The 22856-nt window shown below is 42.4% G+C and overlaps 1 protein-coding gene across 11 annotated transcripts in view; it reads left to right on the forward strand.

The window, feature by feature from the left end:
• LOC110537710 (protein Aster-B) overlaps positions 1-19329 on the forward strand; it is a 174680-nt gene extending 155351 nt beyond the window's left edge. For 4 of the 11 annotated variants that reach the window (XM_021623988.2, XM_021623978.2, XM_021623985.2 and 1 more), the window contains 17 exons: positions 3733-3817; positions 4456-4559; positions 5297-5392; positions 7530-7610; positions 7815-7930; positions 8057-8204; positions 8432-8621; positions 8856-9002; positions 9386-9510; positions 9944-10086; positions 10460-10563; positions 11191-11397; positions 11750-11843; positions 12657-12668; positions 12913-13020; positions 13631-13751; positions 14077-19329. In XM_021623988.2, the coding sequence (XP_021479663.1) occupies positions 3733-3817; positions 4456-4559; positions 5297-5392; positions 7530-7610; positions 7815-7930; positions 8057-8204; positions 8432-8621; positions 8856-9002; positions 9386-9510; positions 9944-10086; positions 10460-10563; positions 11191-11397; positions 11750-11843; positions 12657-12668; positions 12913-13020; positions 13631-13751; positions 14077-14166 (1971 nt within the window). In that variant the 3' untranslated portion in view covers positions 14167-19329. The remainder of the gene's footprint in view (positions 1-3732; positions 3818-4455; positions 4560-5296; positions 5393-7529; positions 7611-7814; positions 7931-8056; positions 8205-8431; positions 8622-8855; positions 9003-9385; positions 9511-9943; positions 10087-10459; positions 10564-11190; positions 11398-11749; positions 11844-12656; positions 12669-12912; positions 13021-13630; positions 13752-14076) is intronic. The other 7 variants (XM_021623980.2, XM_021623981.2, XM_021623986.2 and 4 more) reach the window with 7 other exon arrangements.
• The last annotated feature ends 3527 nt before the right edge of the window (positions 19330-22856 follow it).

Here is a 22856-nt window from a genome sequence, read left to right on the forward strand (position 1 = left end):
TTGCTGGTATTTTGGCCCATTCCTCCATGCAGATCTCCTCTAGAGCAGTGATGTTTTGGGGCTGTTGCTGGGCAACACAGGCTTTCAACTCCCTCCAAAGATTTTCTATGGGGTTGGGATCTGGAGACTGGCTAGGCCACTCCACGACCTTGAAATGCTTCTTACGAAGCCACTCCTTCGTTGCCCGGGCGGTGTGTTTGGGATCATTGTCATGCTGAAAGACCCAGCCACGTTTTATCTTCAATGCCCTTGCTGATGGAAGGAGGTTTTCACTCAAAATGTCACGATACATGGCCCCATTCATTCTTTCCTTTACACGGATCAGTCGTCCTTGTCCCTTTGCAGAAAAACAGCCCCAAAGCATGATATTTCCACCCCCATGCTTCACAGTAGGTATAGTGTTCTTTGAATGCAACTCAGCATTCTTTGTCCTCCAAACACGATGAATTGAGTTTAACAAAAAGTTATATTTTGGTTTCATCTGACCATATGACATTCTCCCAATCTTCTTCTGGATCATCCAAATGCTCTCTAGCAAACTTCAGACGGGCCTGGACATGTACTGGCTTAAGCAGGGGGACACGTCTGGCACTGCAGGATTTGAGTCCCTGGTGGCGTAGTGTGTTACTGATGGTAGGCTTTGTTACTTTGGTCCCAGCTCTCTCCAGGTCATTCACTAGGTCCCCCCGTGTGGTTCTGGGATTTTTGCTCACCGTTCTTGTGATCATTTTGACCCCATGGGTGAGATCTTGCGTGGAGCCCCAGATCGAGGGAGATTATCAGTGGTCTTGTATGTCTTCCATTTCCTAATAATTGCTCACACAGTTGATTTCTTCAAACCAAGCTGTTTACCTATTGCAGATTAAGTCTTCCCAGCCTGGTGCAGGTCTACAATTTTGTTTCTGGTGTCCTTTGACAGCTCTTTGGTCTTGGCCATAGTGGAGTTTGGAGTGTGACTGTTTGAAGTTGTGGACAGGTGTATTTTATACTGATAACAAGTTCAAACAGGTGCCATTAATACAGGTAACGAGTGGAGGACAGAGGAGCCTCTTAAAGAAGAAGTTACAGGTCTGTGAGAGACAGCAATCTTGCTTGTTTGTAGATGACCAAATACTTATTTTCCACCATAATTTGCAAATAAATTCATTAAAAATCCTACAATGTGATTTTCTGGAATTTTTTTCTCTCATTTTGTATGTCATAGTTGAAGTGTACCTATGATGAAAATTACAGGCCTCTCTCATCTTTTTAAGTGGGAGAACTTGCACAATTGGTGGCTGACTAAATACTTTTTTGCCCCACTGTATACACACTACATGACCAAAAGTATGTTGACACCTGTTCGGCGAACATCTAATTATAAAATCATGGACATTAATATGGAGTTGGTCCATATTGCTGCTATAACAGCCTCCACTCTTCTGGGACGGCTTTTCACTAGATGTTGGAACATTGCTGCGGGGACTTGCTTCCATTCAGCCACAAGAGCATTAGTGAGGTCAGGCACTGATGTTGGCCAATTCATCCCAAAGTGGTGAAATGGGATTGACCTCAGGATTCTGTGCAGGATCTTCCACACCGATCTCGACGAACCATTTCTGTATGGGCCTCACAATGTGCACGGGGGCATTGTCACTGAAACAGCAACGGGCAGGTAGCGTTCTCCTGGCATCCGCCAAACCCAGATTCATCAGACTACCAGATGGTGAAGCGTTATTCATCACTCCAGAGAACGCGTTTCCACTGCTCAAGAGTCCAATGGCGGGGAGCGTACACCACTCCAGACGATGCTTGGCATTGTGCATGGCAATCTTAGGCTTGTGTGCGGCTGCTCGGCCATGGAAACCCGTTTCATGAAGCTCCTGAGGAATGGTTATTGTGCTGACATTGCTTCCAAAGGCAGTTTGGAACTCGGTAGTGAGTGTTGCAACTGAGGACAGATTATTTTTACGCGTTTCAGCAGCCGGCGGTCCCGTTCTGTGAGCTTGTGTGGCCGACCACTTTGCGGCTGAGCCGCTCCTAGATGTTTCCACTTCACAATATCAGCACTCACAGTTCACCGGGGCAGCTCTAGCAGAGCAGAAATTTGACTAACTGACTTGTTGGAAAGGTGGAATTCAATGACAGTGCCACATTGAAAGTCACTGAGCTCTTCAGTAAGGCAATTCTACTGACAATGTTTGTCTATGGAGATTGCATGACTGTGTGCTCGATTTTATACACCTGTCTGCAAAGGTTGTGGCTGAAATAGCCAAATCCACTCATTTGAAAAGGTGTCCACATACTTTTGTATATATACAGTACCAGTCAAAAGTTTGGACACATGTACTCGTACAGTGGGTTAACTGCCTGTTCAGGGGCAGAAGGACAGATTTGTACCTTGTCAGCTCGGGGGTTTGAACTCGCAACCTTCCGGTTACTAGTCCAACGCTCTAACCACTAGACAACCAAGCAGCCAACAAGTGCTCAGTATATGTGGGAACTCCTTCAAGACTGTTGGAAAAGCATTCCAGGTGAAGCTGGTTGAGAGAATATCAAGAATGTGCAAAGCTGTCATCAAGGCAAAGGGTGGCTACTTTGAAGAATCTAAAATCTAAAATATATTTAGATTTGTTTAACACATTTTTGGTTACTACATGATTCCATGTCTTATTTCATAGTTTTGATGTCTTCACTATTATTCTACAATGTAAAAAATTGTAAAAATAAAGAAAAATCCTTGAATGAGCTGGTGTGTCCAAACTTTTGACTGGTACTGTATATACTTGTGTCTCTATCCATATTCTTTCTCTTGTATCATCTGCTCTGAAAATGGTCTTATCACTCCTTACAAACGAATTACATTAGGCTCATAGGGTAGACCCATAGAGATGTACTAGAGAGCTCTTCTCCTATACCCGTAAAGGCCTCTTTTGTGACAGCATGCCCAGGGCCAATCTCCATTTTAAAGTGGTTGTACCCGCTATCCAACTGTGTGGCCAGCAAAGTAACACTAGCTTTAGTTCTAGGCCAATGGCGCTTACCTTACAGAGCACTGGGGTGGTTAGAGTGACCCAAGGTGATGTGTATCCAGTCCACCACCATTACCACCACTCTGAGGGCTAGTTGGCTGCATTCCCTCCCTTTTCAGGCTAAAGAATGCAGTGTTTGTGTGTGTAGAGACAGACAGACTGGGTAGTGGTCAGCAGCACTCTGGAAGAAAATGTGTTTATCTGAATCTCTCCTTTCAGTGAGAGGGAGAGAAATAGATACAGAGAGGCAGAGAGAAAGAGAGGGGAAGAGAGACAGAGAGAAAGAGAGGGGGAACTCTAGCTGAAGCTGGGGTATAAACATGTTTTAGAGTGCTTGTTTAGTTTGGGATAGGAGGTTCTTGGTGATTTCATGCTCTGACAATTTGTAGGGAAAGAGAGGGCACACATTGTTTGAGTCAAGGCATGTAGTAGCCTTGGTCAAATCACTGAATGGTAACTTTGAAAATCTACTGTAACAAGTCTACAATTTTCAGAAAAAAATAAAAGATGTTCCCCTGTGTTGTGCCTACTGGGCACAACCCATGATATTCAAATAATTAAATACGTTCACAGTTTGTTCATTGCTATCGGTTGGGGGGATTACACTTGCTTGTTTTTATAAAATATTTTGTGTGTATTTATATTAATTAGTAGACTACTTTTGTGTAAATGGGTTGTCTCTCTCAATGTGTTTTGTGTTATCCCTCTCTCCCCGCTTCAGGTATTGAGTCCCACGTATAAGCAACGCAATGAGGACTTCAGAAAACTCTTCAAGCAGCTACCCGACTCAGAACGCCTCATTGTGGGTGAGTAAGATGGAATGATCAATGAAAAACTATACTGAACAAGAATAAAAACGCAATAGGTAAAGTGTTTGTCCCATGTTTCATAAGCAGAGATAAAAGATCCCTGAAATGTTTCATACGCACAAAAAGCGTATTTCTCAAAAATGTTGTGCACACATTTTTTACATCCCTGTTAGTGAGCATTTCTCCTTTGCAAAGATAATGATGATGATTAAACAGCATGGTCATTACACAGGTGCACCTTGTGTTGGGGACAATAAAAGGCCACTCTAAAATGTGCAGTTTTGTCACACAACACAATGCCACAGATGTCTCAAGTTTTGAGGGAGCAAGCAATTGGCATGCTGACTGCAGGAATGTCTACGAGAGCACAATGTCTTGTGCTCTTGCCAACTCCATTTCTGTCATTGTCAAGCCAAACAGCCTGGCTTCACAGCAATCTTCAAATATGAACATTCTATCATTAATGAAGCCAGACTGTTTGGCATGATAATTAGTGTCAAGGCGTTGGCATGATAACATAAATAGACTGGTTAGATGTTTGATCTGCATATGTTTTATAGTTATTGTTAGAGCGATGAGCCTCTAATAACCCCATGACCTTTAATAACCGGATGACCTTTGACCCTGTGTGGCAGACTACTCCTGTGCCCTGCAAAGAGATATCCTGCTGCAGGGGCGCCTCTACGTCTCAGAAAATTGGATCTGTTTCTATAGCAACATCTTCCGCTGGGAAACGCTGGTATGGACTTTGGTTTCTTTTACCGTTCTCTACACGAGGTTTACGCTGTCCCTTACTGTCCCAAGTTAGCCTCTACATAAGAATGAGGTTATCTATTTTCTATAAATAGAAGGTATTCGACTTAAAATTAAACAGATTTGATTTGCTTGGTTTGTTCCATAAACTGCGGTACTAAAGCTACCGTCTGAGATTTGGGAATCTATTTAATTTCTGTCTTATTTGGCTCCCGAGTGGCGCAGCTGTCTAGGGCACTGCATCTCAGTGCTTGAGGCATCAATACCGACACCCTGGTTCAAATCCAGGCTGTATCACAACCGGCTGTGATTGGGAGTCCCATAGGGCGGCGCACAATTGGCCCAGCTTTGTCCGGGTTTGGCCGGGGTAGGCCGTCATTGTAAAAAATAATTTGTTCTTAACTGACCTGCCTAGTTAAATAAATAAAATAAAAAGATATATGTAAGATTTTATTATGTCATTGTTAACAAGCAACAAGAATGCAAACAAACAATGTATAGCTGAAAACTATGGTTCAAACCATAAAATCTCTTGGATGCCATGGCCTGTCAGTTCTTGCATCTAGAGCGCTGTCTATGAATTTGAGCAGTGTTACATTTCCCTCCGCTGTATACCAAAATAAGTGTTGTTGAGGACCCCATTCTTTTATTTTCCCAATCAAGGACTTTGACTGACTGTGTTATCTGTAGTCTTACACAGTTTCTCTCTCCCCCTCTCTCTAGCTAACGGTGCGGCTGAAGGATATCTGCAGCATGACCAAGGAGAAGACGGCCCGCCTCATTCCCAACGCTATCCAGCTGTGCACCGACAATGACAAGGTCAGCACTGGACACACACATACACACACACACACACACACACATACAATGCCTTCAGAAAGTATTAACACCCCTTGACTTTTTCCACATGTTGATTTAAAATGGATTACATTTAGTTTTTTTATATCACTGGCCTTCACACAATACCCCATAATGTCAAAGTGGATTTTTGACATTTTAACAAAATCATTTAAAAATGAAAAAATGAAATGTCCTGAGTCAATAAGTATTCAAACCCTTTGTTATGTCAAGCTAAATAAGTTCAGGGGTAAAGATTTGCTTAACATGTCACATAATAAGTTGCATGGCCTCACTCTGTGTGCAAGAAAGATTGTTTTTGTGTTTTACATGTTTTTGTTTATGACTACCTCATCTCACACACACATACAATTATCTGTAAGGTCCCTCAGTCGAGCAATGAATTTCAAACACAGATTCAACCACAAAGACCAAGGAAGTTTTCCAATGCCTCGCAAAGAAAGGCACCTATTTGTAGATGAAAAAATACATTGAATATTCCTTTAGCATGGTGAAGTTATTCATTACACTTTGGATGGTGTATCAATACACCCAGTCACTGCAAAGATACAGGCGTTCTTCCTAACTCAGTTGCCGTGAGGCCAATGGAGACTTGAAAAATTGTTTAATGGCTGTGATAGGAGAAAACTGAGGATGGATCAACAACATTGTAGTTACTCCACAATCCTAACCTAATTGACAGAGTAAAAAGAAGGAATTTTGTACAGAAAAAAATATTCCAAAACATGCATCCTGTTTGCAACAAGACACTAAAGTAATTCTGCAGAAAATGTGGCAAAGCAATTAACTTGAATGTTTGGGGCATATCCAATACAACGCATTACTCAGTACCACTCTCCATATGTTCAAGCATAGTGGTGGCTGCATTATGTTATGGGTATGCTTGTACTTGTTAATGACCGGGGAATTTTTCGGGATAAAAAGTAAACAGAATGGAGCTGAGCACAGACAAAATCCTAGAGGAAAACCTGGCTCAGTCTGCTTTCCACCAGACACTGGGAGATAAATTCACCTTTCAGCGGGACAATAACGTAAATCAAAAGTCCAAATCTACATGGGAGTTGCTTACCAAGAAGACAGTGAATGATCCTGATTGGTTGAGATACAGTTTTGACTTAAATCTACTTGAAAATTGATTGCAAGACTTGAAAATCGTTTTAGCAAGACTTGAAAGTCTATTTAACTAGGCAAGTCAATTAAGAACAAATTCTTATTTACACTGATGGCCTAGGAACAGTGGGCTAACTGCCTTCTTCAGGGGCAGAACGACAGATTTTTACCTTGTCAGCTCTTGGATTTGATCTAGCAACCTTTCGGTTACTGGCCCAACGCCATAACCATTAGGCTACCTGCCGCCCCGTCTTGTCCCGTCCCGCCCCGTCTTGTCCCGCCCCGTCTTGTCCCATCCCGCCCCGTCTTGTCCCGTCTTGTCCCGTCCCGTCCCGCCCCGTCTTGTCCCGTCCCGCCCCATCTTGTCCCGTCCCGCCCCGTCTTGTCCCGTCCCGCCCCGTCTTGTCCCGTCCCGCCCCGTCTTGTCCCGTCCCGCCCTGCCCCGTCTTGTCCTGCCCGTCTTGTCCCGTCCCGCCCTGTCCCGTCTTGTCCCGCCCCGTCTTGTCCCGCCCCGTCTTGTCCCGTCCCGCCCTGCCCCATCTAGCAATGATCAACAGCCAATTTGACAGAGCTTGAAGAATTCTGAAAAGAATAATGGGAAAATGTTGCATAATTCAGGTGTGGAAAACTCTTAGACACATACCCAGAAAGACTCACCGCTGTATTCACTGCCAAAGGTGCTTCTACAAAGTATTGACTCAGGGGTGTGAATATTATGTAAATGAGATATTTCTGTATTTCATTTTCAATAAATGTGCAAAAATGTATATAAATATGTTTTCACTTTGTTATTATGGAGTATTGTGTGTAATGGGTGAAACAACAGCAATTTAATACATTTGGAATTAATGCTGTAACAGAACAAAATGTGAAACAAGTCAAGGGTTATGAATAGTTTCTGAAGGCACTATAGACAAAGGTACATATACACATGGCTTTTCTATCAGGTCGGTGATGTCATATCCTTTATTTTTCTTGCTTCCCACAGCACTTTTTCACCTCGTTCGGAGCAAGGGACCGGACATACATGATGATGTTCAGACTATGGCAGAATGCTCTGCTAGAAAAGGTAAGACTGTTACATTTATGATAGTTCACTTTTAATTCAACTAAAAGGCTGGGGGCACTTGTGTGTATTGTTGCCAATTTAGTCAAAACTGACCCTTTTCCCATTCTTTCTCTTATCCCTCCTTCTTCTCTCTCCATCTCTCTATCTCCTCTTTTCTCTCTCTCTCTCGCTCTCTCTATCTCTATCTCTCTCTATCCCTCTCAGCCCTTGTGTCCCAAAGAATTGTGGCATTTTGTCCATCAGTGTTATGGCAACGAGCTGGGTCTGACCAGTGACGACGAGGACTACGTGCCGCCGGACGATGACTTCAATACCATGGGGTGAGTTTTGACGTCATACACACACACACCGCCACCCCCCCCCCATCACCATGCATCGTAAAGGCTGGCATCGTTCCCCGAGCTGATAACCTTGACCTACAGCTGTTGCGCGTCCCTGTGGTGTAGGTACTGCGAGGAGCTGCCCGTGGAGGATAATGACACCAACTTCGCCAAGATGCCTGACGCCAAGGGAGACACCAGCCCCCTGTTGTCCCACAGAGCCTTCCCCAACAACGCCCTACCCTGTTCGAGCACGATCGAATCACTCCTCCCCGTGAGTACCACTGGATATTATACCAAATCTTGCTTTGGATCACCTACAGACAAAACGTCATGAACTGTTCTAGAGTCAGCGGCTCAGTCTGCTAGACCACCCCAGGCCACAGTAGTGGCATTTCAACCAAAGATAAATATTATACCTGGCTGAGCTTCACAATGTATGTACTGTAGGTAGTCGGACCTAGGGTTTCAGTTGAGCTCATGACCCCTCCTCCTCTAAAGTTTAACTTGCCTCTCGTGGACGAGTTCCCCCTGTGTCTCCCCGATGGCGAGCTCCTGACCCTCCAGTTGCCGGGGTTGGACAACCGGAGCAGTGGTCCCAGTAGCCCCGCCCCCTCGCCCTCGCTGGACTTCAACGACAACGAGGACCTCCCTACCGAGCTCAGCGACTCCTCCGAGACGCACGACGAAGGTTTGTGCCACTTACACACCAGCTCACTCACGCACACATTCACTATTTCACTCACGCACACTGTAACTGTTCATGTATAACACTCACACCCATCTCTCACACACTTACTCTCCTTCCTCTGTGTGTGTGTGTGTGTGTGTGTGTGTGTGTGTGTGTGTGTGTGTGTGTGTGTGTGTGTGTGTGTGTGTGTGTGTGTGTGTGTGTGTGTGTGTGTGTGTGCGCGCATGCGCACAGCAGGGGAGGTGCAGGCGTTCCATGAGGACCTGAATGGGAAGCAGTACATAAACGAGGTGTACAAGTTCAGCGTTGACAAGATGTACGACATCCTCTTCACCGAGTCCACCTTCATGAGGGACTTCCTGGAGGAGAGACGCTTTTCAGGTGACACCACAGTACCCAGACCAGTTTTGGAGTCAGATTAAATGGACAGGTCCTGATCCTAGATCAGCCCTCCTTCTCTGAGACGCTTTGTGAATACTGGCCCTGTTCAGATACTGTAGAAAGGTCTCTTTCTTTCTCTCTATCCTTCTTATTGTTCTCCTTCCTTCCTTTACTGATCTAACATGGCTGGATTGGTGAAAGCGATACGGTGGAAACCTCGCGCTCACTTATCCAATAACTCACAGATCAGTAATGGAAGGGAGGCAGGTAGGATGCATTTTGAAAGAATTGCACAAAACCTCAGTGTGTGTCGGACTGAAACTTCTGCCAAAGCTAAAGGCGTAAAGGGCTGATCTTTCTGTCCACCTTCACTATTGATCTAGACATAGTCTATCACCCCTGGAAGAAAGAGAAAGAGGAGACGGGCAACCAGACCAGAGAGATCATGTACACCATCTCCCTCACCAACCCCCTGGCCCCCAAGACAGCCACCGTGACTGAGACGCAGGTGAGTGGAGCCCCCCCCAGTGGCACTGCATGTCATAGCAGTTTTAAATGTTGTACACGGTTTGTTTTCATGCTTTGTTTGCACTTGACATACTGTAACTACACTCACTGTAGTGCCACTGTTAAATGCAGACACAATGGTAACTCTTTAAAAAAATAAAATGTGCAATGCATTGTGAATGCTATTATGGTTATGTACCATATGTATTTTCATTGGCTGATTTAGTGAGCCACGGGTTATTATGAATGCTTATAGCAAGTCTTATTATGCATTATGTGTTTAGCACTTATGGGCGGCACTGAAACGTATAGAAAAGTCGCCACATTCATTTTTAGATTACAAATAGCTGAAAGTCATTTGCAGCCAACCGATAGCTGGAATGGGCCTTTTTTTTTGTCTGTTAACTCAACTGGGTCATATTTGTGTGGTCTAGACGCTGTACAAGGCCAGCCAGGAAAGCGAGTGCTACATCATAGATGCCGAGGTGATAGCACACGATGTCCCCTACCATGACTACTTCTACACCCTAAACCGCTATGTGCTCACCAGGGTGGCCAAGAAGAAGTGTCGGCTCAGGTCAGATAGATTTCCTGTTTTCTGTCTAGACGTCCTGTGAGTGTTCTGATTGGACACGTTCAGTTAGTATCTCCACAGTTCACTCTGTGTTTAAAAACAGGTTGTCGCTACTGAACACCATCTTGATAATGCGGTAATTGACTCCTTTCGGTGAAATGTATTCTACCCTTTAGGAAAATAAGTTACTTTTATTTAAGGTTGACAGTGGGCCAAGGAGGTGTACTGGGAGTTTATTTATGTGTGTGGTGTCTGTGCGTGTGTATGTCAAATCAAGTCAAATGTATGTGCCTCTGTGTGTGTGCGCGCATGTACATGTGTCTGTGTGTCTATGTGTGTCTGTGTGTGTTTGTGTGCGTGTGTTTGTGACCTGCAGGGTATCCACAGAGCTGCGCTACAGGAAACAGCCGTGGGGGCTGGTCAAGGGCTTCATCGAGAGGAACTTCTGGAGTGGCTTGGATGAGTACTTCAGACACTTAGGTCAGTTGTATCTAAAACATGACTACAACTACCAATGGTACAGTATGTAGCCTGGGAGTATTTTTGGAGCCTAGGATTTGTTCGCCTGATCCTCCATCCTGCCCTCTGTGCTCCCGTTTAGTTTCACTTCGCTTCATCAAGGACCTGTGAAGCGAAACAGAATGTAAGCTCAAGAGATCAGGATGGTTATACGAGGCTAAGGATTGGTATCTCTGAATTTTAAAACAACTGCATGTGTTTGTATTCTCACTTGAGACACTGGAATAGGTACTGTTTAGATACTGCTTGTCCAAGAGAAATTATTGAAGTAAATATTTATTTAACTCAAAGAATGTGGGCACTGCTTAAACCTCTAGCTTGCATGCCAGTCTGTCATCTTAAGCTGACCATTTACAAGTTGTCTTGCCAAACAACTCAAGGCAACAACTCACAACAAATTAGTTGTATATAGGGGAAACATACCGGCATCCTGGCTATTAAATCTCTGCGTGATTTAGAATGACACAGCCTCTGAATACCATACAGTACCATACCTATGGGCCGGGTCAAAAGTAGTGCCCTATGTAGGGAATAGGGTGCCATTTGAGACAGACACTGTGTAACACAGCTTCCTTTAACTCTTTCCAGAGCTGGAGCTGAGTAAGGTGGAGGTGGTCCTGGCCGAGCCCCACAGACAGTCCCCCAAGGCCAGGGCTCTACGGGCAGGGGCATTGAGGCGACGGAAACGGCCCCTGGTCCACCTGCGGCCCCCACACATGGACGAAGCCCTCAGCTCCGTCACCACGCCCGAGGACGAGGAGGTCACCCACCGCCACCGGATCAAACACGTGGCAGGTCAGAGGGGACTGACCGTCTGACCGTTGATAGCTGTGTTTGACGCAGAGTATGGTGTACATTTTAGGACACCCTCAAGCCTTAAGCCGCTGTTATCAATTGCCAATAATATGGTTTCAATCAGACCTTGGTTCAAATACTATTCAAATTCTTTAGGTGCTTTTGATTGAGTTTTCCTTGCTCAATGGAACAACTATCAGAAAAATTCCCACAATGTTTGCTGTAGCTTTTCTAAGCACAAACCGCTGTACAGGGTTCTAAAAAACAAACCTTTTGTTACCTGCAACTGACGGGAATATAATATTAGGTAATGCATGGCTTTTTTGATCCAAAATGGCCGCCTCTCTTCCAGCAGGTTCCACTCAAACCAGATACATCCCGGACAATGTCCCAGGAGGCCTAGCGCTCTACAGTGTCTCCAAGCTACTCCTCATCATCAGCTTTGTGTGAGTGTCCTTCCATTGCCACCCTGGGAGCTGTCACCACTACTGGTTGTTTAAAATACTCTTTCACCATGCTGTTACTGAGAGGTGGATCCATAGATATAGAATTACTAGAACGGACAAAGCCCCTAAGATGGCCGTTGTAGTCATTTTAATTATATGGGTGGAGAAGTCTGACTCTCACCCTCATATAGATCCATTGAAGTAACCATAGATATCTCTGGTCTCTACATTTCTCTCAGATGATGTTGAATGTTTTCGGTGTCATTAATGTGTCAAAGTTGCCTGTTATGAGTTGTGACTCATTCGATTAAATCACACCTCTTGTTCTTGGTGTACCAATACACTTGGAAAGTGGAGTATGTCAAAAAAAAGTCAACATTACTGGAGACACCATGGCGTTTTGAAGACATCGTCGCGTTTGCTTGCAAAGAGTGGTGCAGTTGCCTATTAACTGTCACTGCTTCTAAACTCTTTCGCTAGATACCGTTTCACTGTTTGAAAAAACCTGTCTCCAAAACTGACCGAGGTGTCTCCTGTTTGAAGATGTCCACATTGTGACGAGCATCCATGCGTTTCCACTTTCTGTGCGTATTAAAGCCAACCATTCATTGGTAATCTGATTTCCCCTCTCCTACTACTCTAAAGTAGAATGCAGTATGAGAGGGGACATACAAAACACTGTCTTCTTTCTTTCTTTTCTGGTGGTGTGTGTAATTGTCCTATCTCTCTCTTCTCTCTCTCTCTCTCTCCTCTCACTCTCTCCCTTCTCTAACTCTCTCGCTCCCTTTCCCTGTCTCCATTCATGCATCCTAGGATCTGTATAAGGTATTCAACTTTTTTTCATAACGCCATGTTAATTTTGATGATTAGATGTGTTTGATGGACTTGTTTCACCCCATACATACACTGGACCAGAGAATTAACATCCTTCCTTTGCAGTAGATGTAGGCATTCACATTCCAGGCGAATCCTGATATCGCTCGTCTAACATCGACTTATGTCAGTAGTTTTACAAAGTTTTTGTCTTTCTTCTCTCTCTCTCTCTCTTGCTCTCTCTCTCTCTCTACAGCCTAGTATTGTTGGTGTTTCTGAACATGATGCTTTTCTATAAGCTGTGGATGCTGGAGTACACCACACAGAGCCTGACCTCGTGGCATGGCCTACGACCACAAGAAAGGTACTTCACACCAAATACAATACAACCCAATTCAATACCGGCACGGTGGAATGACTTTGGAATTGTAAGGTAGACTTGTAGTATGGAACGGTTATTCAAGTGTTCTCTCCACAGTATTACAGCAATTGACAAGACATATTGCAGATTCAAAACGACATTGTGGACCACTGTGTTTTTAGACAGTATAAATGACCAGAGACAGTCATAATACATATTATAACCCGGGTAGTTTGGGTGCTGATTGGCTGAAACAGCATTCCAGCCGCATGTATATCATACAAAATATAGTACCACTGCTATGACTACTACTTGTTTACTGTTATATGTATGTTGGTAACTTATAATATCAATAAATGCACTTCACCGTTATATGGTATATGGCCACTGCATTCTGTTGAACAACTGACTAGGTATCCCCCTTTCCCTTTATTCAGGCACTTTGCTTCGCCCCTCGGACCTTATTGCTAAAAAGAAATCATACATATCAGCCATAATACATTACATCCTCTAGATGGCAATATTTCACTGTGTGTGTGTGTGTGTGTGTGTGTGTGTGTGTGTGTGTGCGTGTGCGCGTGTGTGTGTGTGTGTGTGTTTCTCTCTCTCACAGTAAACTTCCACAGACGCAGCTGGAGTGGGCCCAGCTTCTGGAGTCGCAGCAGCGGTACCATGACGATGAGCTGCAGAAGTGGAAGGAGATCATCAAGTCGTCGGTGATGTTGCTGGACGAGGTGAGACAGCCAGTCAGAGCTGAGAATACTGATTCATAACTGACTAATTTGGTCAGAGAAAGAATGGTCATTCACAAACGTTAAAGAACATTCAGGAATGTGTCTGTGTGTCATAGATGGTTGTTCAATCACACATGCAGTACTGTATTTAATGTGCTCCATCAATATTTGATTTGACCCTGACGTGAATTTAGGATTGAATCAACTTGTTCCGCATGCTAAAAAACATTTAAGAAATTCCACTTCATATTGACTTGAATGCATGATCTGCAAAATGTTTTATTTCCTTTTCCTTTCTTTTTCCTTTAAATATTTCCTTTCCTAGATGAAGGACTCACTACTAAACCTGCAGAAGGGCATGGGCTTAAGAGACTATAACTCTGAATCGGAGGAGAAGAGGAGTCGATATCACTGACAAACAGACAATCCTAAGCCACCAGCCAGGACATTATGTGCAATATCTAAGGTACCATTTATGGGAAAGTCTTGGGAAAAGTCTTAGGAAAACAAGAGAAATATGTTTTCTTGCACGGGGGAACGACGACAGGTCTCCCAGAACGACCGACTCCACTCCCACCGCCCAACGTCTGGCAGAAAGTTACCTCATCACCACCAGGACAGGATTGGGGCGGACGCCGTCTGCACCGTTGCATCATGGGAAAAGACAGCGGTGCCATGACCTACATTGGCCTAAACTCTTGACTTTTTTATCACCTCGTTCTCTGAGAATGTTGTACTGTAAAGTGTTTTTTGTTTTGTTCGTTTTTTTGGGCCACGTACGGACAAAGCAAAGATAGAAGGGATGGGTCAGGGAAGCTTGCATTTCTTGTCTCCGTCTGAGAAAAAAATAACGTTTTCGGTGGAGATGTGTATTGAAACGTCGGCATATTTGTCTCAGAAGAGCAAAAATAATACTGGGTCAGGGTTCCTTGTGTTCCTCCATAGCCTTTTTAGGAACTCTTGGACAAAGTTTTGGCGCTGCAGTATCCCTTTTTTTTTTTACAGACCTTTGGACTCTGGGACCAGGTTACGATCATAAACGGAACCACAATCAACATGCAGTGTTTCAACACAACCCATCATTTATAGGATAGAACCTCCAGGAATCATAGTATATTATAAATGCATATATATATATATATACATATATATATACGAATATGAATATATTATAATAACGTATATCTTTTTTTTGTAGAATTGCAGTCAGGGCAAATTTTTACCAGGCTTCCATGGTGTATCAGGGCAGGTTTCCCTGAAAGCTTGTGCCATGGCGTTGTGTTTCTATGTTTGTGTTTGTGTGTTCATGTTTTCTAAGGCATGCTCTCTACTGCGTGTAGAGTACCCCCTACCCCTTTGATTTGTATTCGTGGACAGGGGAGCTAGCCATAGCTTTTAGCAGCAGTGAGAATGTATTGGATAACTGGTTACGTTGCCAGCTTGTTAGCATACACGGATGAGAAAGCGGTCAGCTTTTGCAGAGGTACACAGTAGGTGTTTCTCAATATGCATACTACCGTGCTCCACACTGTCATGCTCCGAGTGCATTCTTAGAAGACGCTCTCTTGAGTACATTCTTGTGAGGACGAGAGTGTGGAGAACGCATAAAACATTACATTTGAGAAGCACACCCCTTATTGTATTCTCATGCTGCACTTCCCCATTCACGGAACTGTCTTCCAGCCAGGACAATGACAATAGAGATGAAACCAGATATACACAAAGCAAATTGTTTTACTTTATAACTATCAGCTAGCTACATGTGCATTGTAATTATCTAGCTCATCAGATAGTTTAACAGGCAAAAAATGACCTAAAACTAATGTCATGCAAAGTAGATGTCAATTCTTCATGGTTAGCTAGCTAACAGTTCTTTGTGACCATCTGGCTAGCTAACAGTAGTAGCTAGCCAGTTAGCCCTATTGACTTACTACGGGCTTGCGATCTACATATACTACAGTGGGTATTGTAGGCAGGTAAACATGCCAAAATTAACACAGCATGTATTTATTAACGTATCCAGATAAAATATTGTAGTCAGGCAACATATGAGATGTCAGAGTTTATTTTCTCTCACTTCAGCTAAAATAATATCTGCCATTGATTTCTAATAATTTTGTGTCATTTTTTTGACATGGTTGCATCATATTTCTGTGCATACTTTCCATTGAAACTTGCATTGATTCATGCTTCAAAATATGTACAAACAGAGTATGCATTTGAGAAGTGCCCTCCGTGCTCTGTTTCGCATACTTTGATTTGGACTCACACTCCTGTGCTTCACTTTGCGTGCTCGGAGCATGATAGTATGCATTTTGAGAAACGCCCAGTATTTTCCAGTGATGCAACGTTCTTCCGGGAACAGGGCTTTCTTGGCCCTAGCCAACCCCAAATGTTATATCAACGTTGTGCTTAGGTTTTATCCATATACGTCTTCAACCTTGTCCCTCAGGATGATTTGTTTTAGGTTATGGATACATCTATTCATTGTTGCCAAGATTTACGTGTCAAGTTTTATGCTAACGTATCATTTTTTTTAAATTTTGGACAGTATTGTTATCATCTTTTATTTAGCTGCTTTGTGTTGTATCAATTCATTTGTGGCTGTCCTGTATTGGCTGGAATAGGATGTACTTGGGAGTGTACTGTATAGGCATTGGTATAGTGATTTTACACATTCGATGGAGCTTGAATGTGTCTCTACCGGCACTTCAAAAATAATTTAGGTTGTTTTACCCAGTATTTGTTATCAGCCCAAATACTGTGTCAGACAGAGAGAACATAATGATCAGTGTTATGATCATGTGGATGTTAAACTACGTCGCTCGATGAACCTTCTTCACAGGGCACCTGGTTGTTCAGCTGTTAACCACAGACGGAGTGGACAGTATTTTAGGGAGGGTATTTCTTCGGAGAGGGGCGTCATTTTACGAAGGGATACTGCAGCTGAACCCGAAAAACTTTGATCACTACGAAATATTTGATGATTAAAACTGTGAACTTCCTCATTGAAAAATATGCTTGAAGCTGGAAAAAACAAGACTAGCGGAAATTGTACAGTATTCAGAGGCAGATATTTAGGGATTTATTTATGTACAGTGTATACGGGAAATGTAAAAGAAACGTTTGGGGAAACGGTCAGTGGTCACCCACTGCAGAACTGGATTCAAATACAGTACCATTTGAAATCATTTCAAATATTTCAGCTGTGCTTGATTGAGTTTTCCTGGCTTTTATGGACCAATAGAAAAGTCCTAAAACTGCAGACACCACCCATTTGACACTCTAGGCAGGCTAAAACAAAACTCAAAGGTATTTTAAAGATTTCAGATAGTATTTGAACTCGGGTCTGACCTACTGTACTCCTCTGTCTTCCCAAAGATGTCTGTTGTGGGCTATGTCCTGGCATATTGGATGTGTCAAGTTGACACAGTCAACCATTCCCAAATCGTTTGTGTTTGTTGATTTAAAATGCCCCAAATGTAAAAATGTACAAGAATGGTATCAACTGTGGCTAAAGCTAGAATTTTAGTATCTCCCCATCTGTCTATGGAAGAAGCATAGCTATCAAAATAAATTTTCATTTCGAATTGAATTTCAACAGCTAAACACTTCCATATTTGCTTTGCCACCCATGTTTGTTCAATTGGTTGGACTCTCAAGGTTTCCTGTGACGACTTTGGAAACGAACAAAGCCTGTGGCCGTTGATTCAGCCACTAACTGGTATGTTTGAGGGATTGGGATGAAGACATACACAGTGCACGGTGTGCAGAAGTAACATTTAGGCCAAAATAATGATGTCAACGTTACGCATTGGGATACCAAGCTTTAGACATGGGTCAAATTCACTAAGACGCAAACGGACGAAAACAGAGAAGGACGTACCTGAATTTGTCCAATAAGAAACACTAGTTTTCCTCTACAAAGCATTTTGCTATTGTGTGCGCTAATGACTATGACCCTGCACTCATTGGCTTTGCAGACAGTGGACCGGCACAACTCACGTACATTCCAAAAAGAGGAGGGTTTCATCTGAAAGAAGAAACGACAAAATATGCAATGGATTGATACAGTGGGTAGCACTTCATACAATATGAATGCGAGTCATTTACAGCATTGCTGAATGATTTTCCCCACTCCCTTGCGCTATGACATGGTCAATGTTGCTGAAATGGCCATTTGACCTAGTTCAGGTCAAGTTGTTAAGCCTAATTTTAAGAGTGATAATTGAGACGAGATCTATTCATGGCAGATTAAATGGTATTCTTGAGGAAAAGGGCCCGTGATGAGATTACAATGATTTATACTGTACCTTACATTTTTCATCAGTCGACATGACAATCATTTCTGTTGACTTGGTGAGAGGAGTAGAAAGCGGTCAACCAACGTGAGATGATGTGCAACCAAAAGGTGACCCTTGGAAAGGTGACCCTTGGAATAAAATGGAATACGCAGCAGGAGGAAACAACGCAACTTGCCGCTCCACCACTCGTTATTGATTTTGTTGCCGAGGAGGGTCGCACAACTGTGTGCAAGTACATATTGTGCTCTTCTATCGTGTGTGCAATGCTGTTGAGGTGGGAAAAAAACAGTGTTCGTTGATTGCAGTAACTTTGTTGTTGTAATTTCTCAAACGGACGTGGCTGTTTCACCATTAGGGATTCAAAGAAAACGCTTGATTAATCCGATGCAATACATATATTTAATACATTATCTAACATTTCGATAGTAAGCTGCCTTCGTTTGAGTTTCTGAAAAACGTAGAGACCCTTTGATGACCCTTCTATAGAGAATGCATGCTAGATTCCTGTCTCATTCGATTTAATTCATGATCTCAGATGTGTTCTATGCATAGGTGCTTTATATATGCAGGAATGCCTCAAATGGCCCTGAAAATGAAATTGTTAAATCGTGTTTTTAATAGAATGGTCAGTAAGCATGTCTGAGTGTCTGAGAAAACAAACAAAATATGTTGCACCCAAAAAGTAGTGTTCTTAAAAACCTGAAACTGAAAGAGCTTTCTTTATTCATTTGAACGCTCACAAAGCTGCAGCTTGACCTGTTCATGTTTGCCAAATGATAGTAAATTCTAAGGAAATTATGAACAATATGCACAATATAGGTAGAAAATAGTGTCTTAAATTGAGCATGAGACATAAATAGCGAATTGAAAGGATGTATTTTAGAGCTTGTGTTTGTGGTTAAGTTTCCATGACAATCCCACGAAGCCTGACCTCCAATGCTTTCAAACCCTTCACTTCAGTACACACACGAGCGCACGCACAAAGTTTTCCATCTCAGAAACACTTGTTGTGGTATTGTATATCCTCTGTGTGTGTGTGTGTACAATACCTGATATGTTTTTTTTAAGTGTTTTGATCTCCTATATATATGACTGAAATATTTCTACAGATAATACTGTATGTATATGTTGTGTATAGCTCCGGTGTACACAGACTAGAGAAACCCATCCACGCTGGGCGTGGTCTTTGGGGGGAAAACTTTGAAAGGAAAAAACATTCTAAAAGCTTTATTGGTTTGTGGAGGAGTAGAGATGAAATAAAATAATGGAAAGTATGACTCGTGTCTGTTTGACTCACCCCGTTCAGCGGTCTGTTTGTGTGTTCTTACCAACAGGACAAAGGAACTGTGATATTATTTCAATATGGGTCAAGTATTTTTCTGTACCCCTTTGAGCAAATTTCACATGGCTTCCATTTGTGTTTGTGCTACATTTGGTCATGCATTCATTCATTCATTCATTCATTCATGTAAAGTCAATATGTTCATTCATGTCTTTACTCTGATAGTGATGCTGCCATGTTACCAGGATATTTCTAAATTAGACATTTTATAGCCCTATTTAAAGGATAGAATAAAGGAGTGAATGCATTTAGAATTTCAGCTCTTCATCATTGTTCATTCATGTCCTTGCCTATGATTTCCCATGTTATCTGAGGTTGTGTTCCAAATGGCACCCTATTCCCTATATAGTGCATTACTTTTGTCCAGAGCCCTACACAAACATACATTCAGAGACATCCACTGAGTGTACAAAACATTATGAACACCTGCTCTTTCCGTGACATAGACTGACCAGGTGGATCCAGGTGAAAGCGACAATCTTTTATTGATGTCACTTGTTAAATCCACTTCAGTCAGTGTAGATGAAGGGGAAGAGACAGGTTGAAGAAGGATTTTTAAGCCTTGAGACATGGATTGTGTATGTGTGCCATTCAGAGGGTGAATGGGCAAGACAAAATATTAAAGTGCCTTTGAACTGGGTAGGGTAGTAGGTGCCAGGCGCACCAGTTTGAGTGTGTCAAGAACTGCAATGTTGCAGGTTTTTTCATACTCAACAGTTTCCTGTGTGTATTGAGAATGGTCCACCACCCAAGGGACATCCAGTCAACTTGACACAACTGTGGGAAGCATTGGAGTCAACATGGGCCAATATTAGGAACGTGTTCCTAATCTTTTGTACACTCAGTGTGCATTCCCTACATAGGGAATAGGGTGCCATTTGGGACTCACTTGGCTGGGTCGTTCCCCGAAATGAGTCTCTTTTGCATCCCTTTGATATTTTAAGTAGAAATTGTACACCAATATTGCATTTTAAAAGCCTGTTATATTAAATGATGTGCTCTTTGATATAGACCATATGGAAAATTCTAGAATTCTAAAAATAAACAATTTTGACATTCCTCTGTGCACTCTGTGACTTCTAGGAAGATTTTAACCCGAAAATGTCTCACAAGTTTTTACCATCATTGTAAAGCCCTAATTATTTTATTGCTTTGACAAAGACTTTTCTGAAGATTATTGTTATTAGGGATTCATTAAAAAAAAATAAAACGGTCCCTTATTTTAAGGTCAACCCTGTTATGTGAGCTGAACTCTCGTAATATGGTGAAAATATTCCTTTTTAAATATTTTTTTTCTAAAGAAACATTGAACATCTAATGGTGAAATCATAATGTAAAAGCAGATGAGCTGGTTCTACACTCTTTGGGCTTTTACTGGTGATTTGTGGTAGAAAACTGAGTGGGTCGAGCATAACACGTCAACCTGGTTACCATTAGATAGACAGGCTAAATTGTTTTGTGAAGCTTGCATTCCCAGTTGCACACAACACACTTCCATCCCCCCTGTCAGAAGGTGATTTATGGCTGATTTAAGGTTAAATCATTGTCAACTCAGTTACTTTATTTGGCACTTAGTAGGCACTTACTATAGTAATTTTTTATGTAATCTCTTGAGATGGGAAACCTTGTTTTTTTTATTCAGTTGAAAATGACAGAATGTGAATATTAGGTTAATTCATATGTTTTTTGTTCACCAAGTTACACTACCCAAAAGGGGCTCATTTCGTGGAACAACCCATCTACTGTATCTCCCAGAAATGAGCAGGCTAGAGTAGTGGCCACTGCAGGCCGCATGTTCCATTATAGGCAAATGTTCCAGACACTTAAAGATGAGCGAAGAGGACAACTGTTGTTATGTACACCCAAGGTGTTAATTAGATAATATGTAGCACTAATGTGATTAAATTGTGTGAGTGATTGAGTGAGCGATCGTATGCATATAGCCACCAAATGGCGTCTTCCCCTTGTTAGGCTATAACGTACCCAATCTACAGGCAGAAAGTAGGTATCCAGTAGGCTACTTATCAGTGAACTAATTGCAACCAACCTTTGTTCTTTTGTTTCTAGTACAAATTATGTATAGAACCGGCTGTCTCCCTTGCTACTAGACAGTCATATGATGGCCTTATGTTGAATGTAATAAAAAACTATCCACCGGATGTGTACCAAACTTACTAAAAATGGCAGTAATAAAGCCTCTCTTGAAAAAGCCAAACATTGACCCAGAAAAAAAAAAAATATCGGCCTATATCGAATCTCCCATTCCTCTCAAAAAATTTAGAAAAAGCTGTTACTGCCTTCCTGAAGACCAACAATGTATACGAAACGCTTCAGTCTGGTTTTAGACCCCGTCATAGCACTGAGACTGCACTTGTGAAGGTGGTAAATTACCTTTTAATGGCGTCAGACCGAGGCTCAGCATTTGTCCTCGTGCTCCTAGACCTTAGTGCTGCTTTTGAAACCATCGACCACCACATTCTTTTGGAGAGATTGGAAACCCAAATTGGTCTACACAGACAAGTTCTGGCCTGGTTTAGATCTTATCTGTCGGAAATATATCAGTTTGTCTCTGTGGATGGTTTGTCCTCTGACAAATCAAATGTAAATTTCAGTGTTCCTCAAGGCTCCGTTTTAGGACCACTATTGTTTTCACTATATATTTTACCTCTTGGTGATGTAATTCGGAAACATAATGTTAACTTTCACTGCTATGCGGATGACACACTGTACGCTGTACATTTCGATGAAACATGGTGAAGCCCCAAAATTGCTCTCCTTGGAAGACTGTGTTTCAGACATAAGGAAGTGGATTGCGACAAATGTTCTACTTTTAAACTTGGACAAAACAGAGATGCCTGTCCCAAGAAACAAAGAGATCTTCTGTTGAATCTGACAATTCATCTTGATAGTTGTACAATCGTCTCAAATTAAACTGTGAAGGACCTCGGCGTTACTCTGGACCCTGATCTCTCTTTTGACGAACATATCAAGACTGTTTCAAGGACAGCTTTTTTCCCTCTACGTAACATTGCAAAAATCAGAAACTTTCTGTCCAAAAATGCTGCAGAAAAATGTATCCATCCTTTTGTCACTTCTAGGTTAGACTACTGCAATGCTCTACTTTCCGGATAAAGCAATAAATAAAATTCAGTTAGTGCTAAACACGGCTGCTAGAATCTTGACTAGAACCAAAAAAATGTGATCATATTAATCCAGTGCTAGCCTCTCTACACTGGCTTCCTGTTAAAGCAAGGGCTGATTTCAAGGTTTTACTGCTAACCTACAAAGCATTACATGGGCTTGCTCTTACCTGTCTTTCTGATTTGGTCCTGCCGTACATACCTACACGTACGCTACGGTCACAAGATGCAGGCCTCCTTATTGTCCCTAGAATTTCTAAGCAAACAGCTGGAGGCAGGGCTTTCTCCTATAGAGCTCCATTTTTATGGAATGGTCTGC

Source organism: Oncorhynchus mykiss, chromosome 12 (genome assembly GCF_013265735.2).
Source record: "Oncorhynchus mykiss isolate Arlee chromosome 12, USDA_OmykA_1.1, whole genome shotgun sequence".
Lineage (NCBI taxonomy): Eukaryota > Metazoa > Chordata > Actinopteri > Salmoniformes > Salmonidae > Oncorhynchus > Oncorhynchus mykiss.